This window comes from Tachypleus tridentatus, chromosome 3 (genome assembly GCF_004210375.1).
Source record: "Tachypleus tridentatus isolate NWPU-2018 chromosome 3, ASM421037v1, whole genome shotgun sequence".
Classification (NCBI taxonomy): domain Eukaryota; kingdom Metazoa; phylum Arthropoda; class Merostomata; order Xiphosura; family Limulidae; genus Tachypleus; species Tachypleus tridentatus.
In genome coordinates, this window is record NC_134827.1 from 28,752,078 (window position 1) to 28,765,817 (window position 13,740).

Consider the following 13,740-nt stretch of genomic DNA (forward strand, 5'->3'; position numbering starts at 1 on the left):
CTTCAACACAAAAACAAGAAGAAAACAACACCACCATACATGAAACGAATATTAACACATCAGATAAAACAAGCCTGTTCACAACAATAATCAAAAACATAATTACAGAATTCGTAACAGAATACACTAAATCAGACAACTAACTGTTTTGAATTACTGATCAATATCTCCATAAAACACATCACACCTCACATACCCTACATAATATCAACACTTACTGGTTACATGTTCACAGTAGTATATATCAACATCACACCACACATACCCTACATAATATCAACACTTACTGGTTACATGCTCACAGTAGTATATATCAACATCACACCACACATACCCTACATAATAACAACACTTACTGGTTACATGTTCACAGTAGTATATATCAACATCACACCACACATACCCTACATAATATCAACACTTACTGGATACATGTTCACAGTGGTATATATCAACATCACACCACACATACCCTACATAATATCAACACTTACTGGTTACATGTTCACGGTAGTATATATCAACATCACACCACACATACCCTACATAATATCAACACTTACTGGTTACATGTTCACAGTAGTATATATCAACATCACACCACACATACCCTACATAATATCAACACTTACTGGTTACATGTTCACAGTAGTATATATCAACATCACACCACACATACCCTACATAATATCAACACTTACTGGTTACGTGCTCACAGGTAGTATATATCAACATCACACCACACATACCCTACATAATAACAACACTTACTGGTTACATGTTCACAGTAGTATATATCAACATCACACCACACATACCCTACATAATATCAACACTTACTGGATACATGTTCACAGTAGTATATATCAACATCACACCACACATACCCTACATAATATCAACACTTACTGGTTACATGTTCACAGTAGTATATATCAACATCACACCACACATACCCTACATAATATCAACACTTACTGGTTACATGTTCACAGTAGTATATATCAACATCACACCACACATACCCTACATAATATCAACACTTACTGGTTACATGTTCACAGTAGTATATATCAACATCACACCACACATACCCTACATAATATCAACACTTACTGGATACATGTTCACAGTAGTATATATCAACATCACACCACACATACCCTACATAATAACAACACTTACTGGTTACATGTTCACAGTAGTATATATCAACATCACACCACACATACCCTACATAATAACAACACTTACTGGATACATGCTCACAGCACAATGTTCACAGTAGTATATATCAACATCACACAATACATACCCTACATAATAACAACACTTACTGGATACATGCTAACAGTACAATGTTCACAGTAGTATATATCAACATCACACCACACATACCCTACATAATATCAACACTTACTGGATACATGCTCACAGCACAATGTTCACAGTAGTATATATCAACATCACACAATACATACCCTACATAATAACAACACTTACTGGTTACATGCTCACAGCACAATGTTCACAGTAGTATATATCAACATCACACCACGTTATGCCCTACATAATAACAACACTTACTGGTTACATGCTCACAGCACAATGTTCACAGTAGTATATATCAACATCACACCACGTTATGCCCTACATAATAACAACACTTACTGGTTACATGCTCACGGCACAATGTTCACAGTAGTATATATCAACATCACACCACACATACCCTACATAATATCAACACTTACTGGATACATGCTCACAGCACAATGTTCACGGTGGTATATATCAACATCACACCACACATACCCTACATAATATCAACACTTACTGGATACATGCTCACAGCACAATGTTCACAGTAGTATATATCAACATCACACCACACATACCCTACATAATATCAACACTTACTGGATACATGCTCACAGCACAATGTTCACAGTAGTATATATCAACATCACACCACACATACCCTACATAATATCAACACTTACTGGTTACATGCTCACAGCATAATGTTCACAGTAGTATATATCAACATCACACCACACATACCCTACATAATATCAACACTTACTGGTTACATGCTCACAGCACAATGTTCACAGTAGTATATATCAACATCACACCACACATACCCTACATAATATCAACACTTACTGGTTACATGCTCACAGTATAATGTTCACAGTAGTATATATCAACATCACACCACACATACCCTACATAATATCAACACTTACTGGTTACATGCTCACAGCACAATGTTCACAGTAGTATATATCAACATCACACCACACATACCCTACATAATATCAACACTTACTGGTTACATGCTCACAGCACAATGTTCACAGTAGTATATATCAACATCACACCACACATACCCTACATAATATCAACACTTACTGGTTACATGCTCACAGCACAATGTTCACAGTAGTATATATCAACATCACACCACACATACCCTACATAATATCAACACTTACTCGTTACATGCTCACAGCACAATGTTCACAGTGGTATATATCAACATCACACCACACATACCCTACATAATATCAACACTTACTGGTTACATGCTCACAGCACAATGTTCACAGTAGTATATATCAACATCACACCACACATACCCTACATAATATCAACACTTACTGGTTACATGCTCACAGCACAATGTTCACAGTGGTATATATCAACATCACACCACACATACCCTACATAATATCAACACTTACTGGTTACATGCTCACAGCATAATGTTCACAGTAGTATATATCAACATCACACCACACATACCCTACATAATAACAACACTTACTGGTTACATGCTCACAGTATAATGTTCACAGTAGTATATATCAACATCACACCACACATACCCTACATAATATCAACACTTACTGGTTACATGCTCACAGCACAATGTTCACAGTAGTATATATCAACATCACACTACACATACCCTACATAATATCAACACTTACTGGTTACATGCTCACAACACAATGTTCACAGTAGTATATATCAACATCACACCACACATACCCTACATAATATCAACACTTACTGGTTACATGCTCACAACACAATGTTCACAGTAGTATATATCAACATCACACCACACATACCCTACATAATAACAACACTTACTGGTTACATGCTAACAGTATAATGTTCACAGTAGTATATATCAACATCACACCACACATACCCAACATAATATCAACACTTACTGGTTACATGCTCACAGTATAATGTTCACAGTAGTATATATCAACATCACACAATACATACCCTACATAATATCAACACTTACTGGTTACATGCTAACAGTATAATGTTCACAGTAGTATATATCAACATCACACCACACATACCCTACATAATAACAACACTTACTGGTTACATACTCACAGTATAATGTTCACAGTAGTATATATCAACATCACACAATACATACCCTACATAATATCAACACTTACTGGTTACATGCTAACAGTATAATGTTCACAGTAGTATATATCAACATCACACCACACATACCCAACATAATATCAACACTTACTGGTTACATGCTCACAGTATAATGTTCACAGTAGTATATATCAACATCACACAATACATACCCTACATAATAACAACACTTACTGGTTACATGCTAACAGTATAATGTTCACAGTAGTATATATCAACATCACACCACACATACCTTACATAATATCAACACTTACTGGTTACATGCTCACAGCATAATGTTCACAGTAGTATATATCAACATCACACCACACATACCCTGCATAATATCAACACTTAATGGTTACATGCTCACAGCACAATTTTCACAGTAGTATATATCAACATCACACCACACATACCCAACATAATATCAACACTTACTGGTTACATGCTCACAGTATAATGTTCACAGTAGTATATATCAACATCACACAATACATACCCTACATAATATCAACACTAACTGGTTTGCATGTTCACAGCACAATGTTCACAGTAGTATATATCAACATCACACCACACATACCCTACATAATATCAACACTTACTGGTTACATGCTCACAACACAATGTTCACAGTAGTAAATATCAACATCACACTACACATACCCTACATAATATCAACACTTACTGGTTACATGCTAACAGTATAATGTTCACAGTAGTATATATCAACCCTTACTGGTTACATGCTCACAGTATAATGTTCACAGTAGTATATATCAACATCACACCACACATACCCTACATAATAACAACACTTACTGGTTACATGCTCACAACACAATGTTCACAGTAGTATATATCAACATCACACAATACATACCCTACATAATATCAACACTTACTGGTTACATGCTCACAGTATAATGTTCACAGTAGTATATATCAACATCACACCACACATACCCTACATAATAACAACACTTACTGGTTACATGCTCACAACACAATGTTCACAGTAGTATATATCAACATCACACCACACATACCCTACATAATATCAACACTTACTGGTTACATGCTCACAACACAATGTTCACAGTAGTATATATCAACATCACACAATACATACCCTACATAATATCAACACTTACTGGTTACATGCTCACAGTATAATGTTCACAGTAGTATATATCAACATCACACCACACATACCCTACATAATATCAACACTTACTGGTTACATGCTCACAACACAATGTTCACAGTAGTATATATCAACATCACACTACACATACCCTACATAATAACAACACTTACTGGTTACATGCTCACAGCACAATGTTCACAGTAGTATGTATCAACATCACACCACACATACTCTACATAATATAAACACTGACTGGATACATGTTCACAGCACAATGTTCACAGTAGTATATATCAACATCACACCACACATACCCTACATAATATCAACACTTACTGGTTACATGCTAACAGCACAATGTTTACAGTAGTATATATCAACATCACACCATACATACCCTACATAATATCAACACTTACTGGTTACATGCTAACAGTATAATGTTCACAGTAGTATATATCAACGTCACACCACACATACCTACATAATATCAACACTTACTGGATACATGCTCACAGTACAATGTTCACAGTAGTATATATCAACATCACACGATACATACCCTACATAATATCAATACTTACTGGATACATTCTCACAGCACAATGTTCACAGTAGTATATATCAACATCACACCACACATACTCTACATAATATAAACACTAACTGAATACATGTTCACAGCACAATGTTCACAGTAGTATGTATCAACTTCACACCACACATACCCTATATAATATCAACACTTACTGGTTACGTGTTCACAGCACAATGTTCACAGTAGTATATATCAACATCACACCACACATACTCTACATAATATAAACACTAACTGGATACATGTTCACAGCACAATGTTCACAGTAGTATATATCAACTTCACACCACACATACCGTACATAATATCAACACTTACTGGTTACATGTTCACAGTAGTATGTATCAACATCACACCATACATACCCTACATAATATCAACACTAACTGGATACATGCTCACAGCACAATGTTCACAGTGGTGTATATCAACATCCAAGGTGCAATAGCTTCCAAGAAACATGAGATCGAATACCTAATACAAGAAACTAACCCCCATATTATAATAGTAAGCGAAACTCTAATATACAATAACAATAGATTTAAAATACCAAATTATTCAACCATAAGAAAAGACAGAACAAAGAAGAATGATGAAAACAGAGGCATTATGCTGCTCTACAAAGTGGAGCTATCAGTTATAGAAATTAAATTTAGCAGTAGCAATGAACATGTTACTGTGGACATTCTGCAAAGAAATAAAACTAAAGTAATTAGTTTAGCAGGAATTTACTGCTCACCTAACAAACAAATAGATATAACATTACTTAGCAACATTTTTTCCCACAACCACAACTCCATAGTTATGGGGACTTAAATAGCAAAATGTTACCTTTGGATGCCGAAGCTCAAATTCCAATGGTAGAACTCTATTACAATTCATAGATGATAATAATATAGCTTTATTAAATGATACCACCCCTACACATACAGCGTATGCCACTAACTCCTGTGACATACTAGATCTGTGTATGTGTACATATAACCTAAGCCAGAAATTAATAAAATTTCAAGTGGGAAAGGATATTGACAGCGATCACCTCCCAATATATTTGTCTTCGATCTCGCCCCCCATAAAAATATAACATATAGGAAAGAAAAATTTAATTACAGAAAAGCAGATTGGCAATATTATAAACAGGAATTAGACAACCTGTTACCTAATAAAGTTATAAAGAAGTTAAAACACGTGTCGAAATGAATAACTGCTGTCAAACAATTACGGAATGCCTTCAGAAAGCAGCCAAGTTAACAATACCAAAACGACAAACAACACGTGGAAACCCACCACAGAAATAATCAATCTAATCAAAAACGAAGACAATTAAGAAAACAGTACATTTTAACAAGAAACAGAGAAACCAAAACACAAATAAACAACATTAGAAATCACATCAGAACACAAATAAAACAACAAAAACAAAATAAGTGGGACAATTACTGCAATAAACTAAATGATAAAACTGTCCCCAAAAAATTCTGGTCACATCTTAAAAGACTCACAAATGAAAACACAAACATAAAGAAATATCCTCCACTTGAACATAATAACACTACAGCACACACAAATAAAGAAATAGCCGAAGCTTTCAAAGATCAACTTCAAAATACATTTAAAACTCACACTGATCCAGATATGGATACATATTTCTACAATAAAGTCACTAATCACATAGTAAACAATAAACATCAATTTGAACCAATTTTTCCAGTAAACATAACTGATACAAATACAAGATCCGATACAGATTATGCAAGCACATTACTAACAAATGAAATATCCCTTCAAGAATTACTAGAAGCAATAGAAAACACAAAAAACAAAGCTCCAGGTGAAGACGAAATACAAGCTATCCTCCTAAAAAAGGGCACTCCGAAATTGTTTGACCACCTAAATTCACTTTTTAACTTATCACTATCCTCAGAATACATCCCAGTTTCTTGGAAGCTTGCAAATATATTAATGTTCCATAAGGAAGGAAAGCCAGCGAATAAACCTAACAGCTACCGACCAATCAGCCTGTCCAGCTGTGTAGGCAAAATTCTTGAAAGAATAATCAGTAATAGACTCTCCACATTCTTGGAGATAACATCAAAATTGCAAAAGAACAAAATGGATTCAGGAAATTTAGACAAACGACAGACCACCTAATCAGATTAACCGAAACCATAATAGATAGCTTCAACAAAAGGAAAGCTTGCTTCCTTGATATCGAGAAAGCATTCGACACTGTTTGGCACGATGGTCTAAGGTTCCGTATGAATGAAATGGAACTACCGCGAGGAATTATTCGCTGGTTATCTAACTTTTTGTAAAACAGAAAATGTAGAGTAAATGTTGAAGGAACATTTTCTGAATACTTTACTCCACAAGCTGGTGTCCCTCAGGGAGGGGTGGATAGCCCTATACTCTTCATCATGTATGTAAACAATATGCCACTGAGGGATCCGAATCATGGATTCTCTTCATAGTTCGCAGATGATGTGGCAGTCTGGAAAAGTGCCGCAACACCCACGATAGCAGCTACTAACATAGAACCACAACTAAACAGAATAGGCGAATACTGTCAAAAATACAGAATAAAAAATAAATACAGCAAAAACACAACTCGTAGTCTTTACGAAATCCACAAAACACAAAAAACAACAGCCAGAACTATATATGAATGGCACTCTACTTCAGACTGCCCCATCGGCAAAATTTTTAGGTCTGACCTATGATTCAAAACTAACTTGGATCAATCATGTGAACGAAATTAAAAATAAAGTCTGGCGAAGAACTAACTGTGCTAGGAGTCTAACTGGTAAAAACAGTGGAGCATCTACAGATAACATTCTAAAAATCTATAAAACATATATTAGACCTGTAATAGATTATGCAGCTCCAGCATGGATAACTGTAAGCAATAAAATAATTAAAACCAAACTACAAACAATCCAAAACACACTCCTCACAACTGCATACAGAGTTCCAAGAACTATATCATCTCAGTTCATTCACAAATACTCGAACATACCAACCATATCAGATAGACTCCTACATATTACAATAATGTACTTTAATAAGAATTGGATGAAAAACGAATTACAATGCGAACTAGACAGGTACCTCATACATGATGAAGCTAGTCCTAAATATCTCTCCCCAGTTAACTTATATTTCAAATATAAAAAAATAAAAATATATATAAACTTTAAATAATAATAAAAAAATAAACTTTAAATAAAAATTTAAAAAAATAAATATTTATAGTTTATTTATTTATGTATTTAAAAAAATGCCACCAGCAAACTTGACATTCTGCTAATAGAATAATAACTGTATACGAGCCAAGATACCTGGACATTGTCCTGAAAAGGACCAAATAAAATTCAGTTCACAGTCATAAATATCAATCAGCCAAGAATATAAGTACGGAGAGGAGGAAGAGGTCATAGAGAACCTGACCCTCCATGGTATGAACTTTTATTACCCAAACACCGACGACATTCATTCGAACCCATTTTGAAAAAACAACAACAAAAGTTTGCAGACGAATTGGTAATATTTTCATTACCCGGTCAATAGGTACATGAAAAAGCTATTGATTGACGAGTGACGTATCAGTATACATCACTAAAAATTAGTTTACTGTTGTCTTTCCCAGGTGGTTCAAGCGACCGCTCAGATTTTACACGAATTTGGTTATGTTTTCGAACAGCGAGGACTAGTAACTGTAAAGGGAAAAGGAAAGCTGATGACTTATTACTTAATGGGCAAGAAAACCGAAAAGAAGTCTCCACAGGAAGATAAAAGTTCTTTACGAGGAACACGCGATGTAGCAAATGTACAGCAATCAGACTAGATATATTTGTTGGATGATAAAGTCTGGTAAGATATGTTGACATTTCTACATAGTTTAATAAGTTCCAGGTAAATTCCTGAAAAGAGGTATTCTGAGCATGGGAAAATGTACATTAACCACTAGTCATCCTTGGGTGAGACCATCGATTCTGGATAAGTCTTCACTTACGCGTGTATATTACGCTTACTTCTGTAAAATGTATTGAAATTTAGTGTGGCTTAGCTAGAAAAATGTTCACTATCGGACAGAGGAAGTGTTCTGACTAAAATTAACATATTGGTGAATGTCTTGTTGAGTTAACTGCTAAGAACCTAGTAAAATTGCCTTGTGAAAGCCTGGTAAACTTACCAGGTGATAAGCTATTAAAGTTACCCCTTAAAAACATGGTAAAATTAGCTGATGAAAGCTTAATAATGTTACCAGGTGATTTAAGATTGCATTCTCAAAGGTACAAAATATAAAAGGAAAACTGTCTTGCCACAAATAATTGTTAATCGAAGAAAATATTGATTTGTTTTTGTCATTAGTTTTAAAAATATATATATTGTTATTAGTTTTAATATGTTACTTAAGATAAATAAAATAATCATTAGATATTAGGCTTAATTATTTCGTAGAACGAATAGAATTTCTTACAGACGACCCCTACTTTTTTTCATGTGAACTAAATTTCCATCTACGTTCTGAAGGGTTTTAAAAAAACCAAGTCTGAAACCACCCGTCAAATACACCAGTTCCATTATATTTACACTGGTACTGAGAAATTATCACTTTTTCATTTCAATATCTGAAATTATTCTAATTATTATTACTGAATTAATTAACTCATTTTTAGAAGAAATACATGGAAAAAAAATGTATGATAATAGTAAATTAGGTGTCCGTTAACTCATCAAATAATACTAGACGTCCTACCAGAAAGAGCAGTAATCTGAAATCGTTTTATATATAAATAAAAGATAGTAATTTGCTTTGCTACTTCTTCTATTAAGCATCGTAAATACGAAACAGTTTGTCTGTGCATGCACATCTTGAATCACCTTGTATTATTGACCACAACTTTTATGTTGTTGTTATTGTTTGTTTTTTTCACTAGAATTGGGTGTTCTGCTGCTCATGTGAAAGTATTGCCACGTTGTTAACGAACAACAATTATGAAACAGGTTTGATATGCATTCTGTACGTTGTATTTCGAACTGTTGAACATGCCTTTGTGTTCCTATTGCTTCTAGGCTTCACCAGGACTACAAATCTCAGAGTAGTTTAACTAACAAGTGATCATAGTTCTTAACTTACGAAATCATTTAACCTTGGAAAAAAACAACTGCAAAAATACCCCTTGAAAGTTCACAAACGTAATGTATTTATTTGACCTCTTCTGTTTTCAGTAGCAGTTCAACATTGGGAAGAAGGGGATATTTTTGTCTTTTATTTTCTGTAAGCCGTGTAAATGCGAGGAAAGATAAAGCAATGAGACTGAGTGCTTCTTTGAAAGTGAACGTTCAAACAGTGCTCGTTTTCATAGACTAGTCAAGTGAAAATGCAGGAACCACAAACGGCCACAACTAGTTAAGATGGCGCCAAAATTGTGTCATCGGTTCTACTTGTTGTTTTATCGCTTCATTACTTCAATCACACACATACACACACACACACACACACACTTGTATGCTTATATATTTATGTAACTGGAAGTTATAGCTTCAAACCAGGTTTGATTTGACCTTTGAAGAATACTAGTTGTTATGGTTACGGTGTTGGTATCAGGTCTAGAAATTTGATTTTAACTCATCTTAGCAAGTGAAATGTAATCCAAGTCTCGAGTAATCGCTCAAAACTAGCTTAAGCTACCAGAAAATTTCAAATAAAAATGATCCATGGAAAATTACTTTTTCAGATATAGTTACTTGTGTTGTGTATATATGTTTCGTTTGCTTGTTTTTGTTGTTTGTTTATTATTTTTTTGATGGGAAGAAGAAGAGAGAAAATACGTAAGGGTTCTTTAAAACTCAAAGCTTCTTAGGGTTCGATCTCATGAAAACCTCTTTGCGAAGAAGAAAGTGACATTTGATCGATTCGATATCTGACTTTGTCTTTTAATTGAATATATAAATATATATATTGTGTAATTACAGGATGCTGCCCCACTCCACGTTAAATTCTTTAGTACATTTCTTCCTGCACGTTTTGTTTCGTAAGTTTAATTTAATGAAAAAATGAGTAGGTTATATACCGAAGCTTTTTGACACCGTTGCCTGGAGTGTCATATAAATGTATATATTGATCTCTCTCAAACTGATCTCATAACTTACAGAAATTAATAATTTAAAACATTATCATTATTTTCCCCATTGAAATTATGATTTCATTTTCTTTTTATTGGTCACTTAATAGGTCTATTTGAATTTTCGTCTATAAAAGTGAGATAAAACATGCACCACTTTTGTTATATTGCAATTTACTTAGACTTATATTTACTTATAACGTTCCTTTTAAATTCAGGGTCATAAGTCAGTTTCAATTCTCCCAAATATTTCCAAAAAGATATTAACGTCTCGTGCTAATCTCACGAAGTATAACGTCTCCTGAGAGTTTCTTTGTGTGTGTGTGTGAACATGTGTGGAAATAATTTTATAGTGTAAATTATAACTTGTTTTCGCTATGGTGTAAAATAAGGTACACACTATATTCAAAATTTACTCACTAACTGACTTACTGCCTTATTCTTAGAAGTGCTTTCATATGTCTTGTCTGATTTATTATTGGTTCAAAAATTTGTTAAATTGGAAGAAGTGCTTTGTTAGATTGATATTTAAATAATTTCAAATTGCTTGTTGAAAGTTTAGTCTCGTGTATTGAAGAAGTCTTGAATCCTACATGGCTATCTTTTCTTTAATTTTGTTTGTTTTGTTTTTTTCTGATTTAGTTTTCTGACATGCACTATGTTCAATGATGAAAGACGTGGACTCGTGCAGTCCACGTGCAGTCCTCTGTGTGAAATAAAACAAATATATATCAAAGATCTCGCACCGCCGAATCGTACAATGTAATAATTTGAGTGAGCAATTTACATCTATATATTTAACAAAATTTAAATATGAGTTATAATATTAATACACTCGTTAATCTCAAGTTTTAACATTTTAAGTTCTAAAAATATTTTAACTTGGCCAACCCAAATATCCCTTTTATATTTTTAGGGTAATAAATTTTTAATGATGTTAGGATATATAAAAGCGACTTTGAAATTATTCACACGCCCTTAAGGTTCAAATTAAAAGAGATTTTTGAACGTTTACAGTATTCAATAGGCTTAAAGACAAGGAAGATATCCTTCAGGAACAGTAACCAGTAAACAGCGCCACCTATACGTATAAATAAAAATAAAACACTCAGTTTATTTCTTTGTTTAAGAAGAGAGCCACATTTAGTTATCTGCTGTGTCCACAGCGGAGAATCGGACTTCAGCTTTTGGAGTTGCAAACCCGTAAACGTGCTGCTGTCCCATCGATGAGCAATAGTTTGTGTTAACTGAAATTCTAATATTGTGTTTTTAGAGAGAGAAGGCTGACAAATAACAGTTTCAAAGTTGTTCATAAATATCCCAAAAAGGTTCACTTCAGGATAAAGAATCCCGCCAAATCTACGTTGGTGGTTTATTCATATAAAAACTATATTTCGTAAAGTGATTATTTGAATAGAGCTTCCAACAGGAGTATACTATAGAAAATGAAAAATGTAATAGCATTACGTAGAACACTTGTGATGGGCTTGTGTAAACGCTTTCTTACATTCCAGAAAAGATGAAGTTAAAAGAAAATCTGTCTTACACTACTCTTTCGCCCTAAAACATTGTTGTCTTCAGTCTTCTGCTGCTCTTTTTATCGCATATATTGTGACGTCAGTGGTTTCTTACATACCTAGAAAATGGTCTTAACATGTCCACATAATCATACTAGTAATAATCATAAGTCCGTGTCAATTGTTTTTCAAGATTTCTTGAAAATAACGGTATACAAGCGATGTTTAATACTTAGATATATTGTGTGATAATGGCTATCGTATTATTTATCACTGACAGATATGTTTTTCAAGGTCAAAGATGATATATTGAAAATCAGACTTAAACGTTTTGGTCATTTGTTTTTCGTTTTTTTCAAATAATTATCCAGGTTTGTTACTAAATATTCTAAAATTTAAAAAGTCTAAATTTTCGTTATCATTAATGGCGCATCGTCGTCTTGTTTTAATGACGTATTGGGTCACGTGGTTATTTTTGTTTTCTGGAATGTTTACACTGATCATTTAACAACAATCGTATAACTTGTTGACATAATCGTTGTTTTGTTTCTTTCGTGTACACTGTTCTTTATTCAGGGAAAAGAAAGAAAAATAAAAGTAAACTTAAACAAACATTTTTCATTTTTTCGCTAAACTAATGAAACTGCATTAGTTTGTAAAGTCTTGCAACGTTTTTCCTTCTAGCCCTGAAAATGAAATATAGAACAATGTAATTCCCGTATATCAGGCTAATAAATATCTTTGCAAGGAAAACGTGTTTTTTTTTCAACCGTCTTATTAACTAGTTTTATGTTTTTAGAAGGTAACTTTTTGCTGGTTGTTTCAGGTCTTTAGCATGTTTATATCTTGAAAATAAAGTGTACACAGGAAATA

General features: G+C 33.7%; 1 protein-coding gene across 1 annotated transcript in view; it reads left to right on the forward strand.

Moving 5' to 3' along the window:
* LOC143246606 (adenylate cyclase type 3-like) overlaps nucleotides 1-13,740 on the forward strand; it is a 172,692-nt gene extending 158,952 nt beyond the window's left edge. The window contains exon 21 of the mRNA XM_076493625.1: nucleotides 8,869-13,740. Coding sequence (XP_076349740.1) covers nucleotides 8,869-9,066 — 198 coding nt within the window. The 3' untranslated portion in view covers nucleotides 9,067-13,740. The remainder of the gene's footprint in view (nucleotides 1-8,868) is intronic.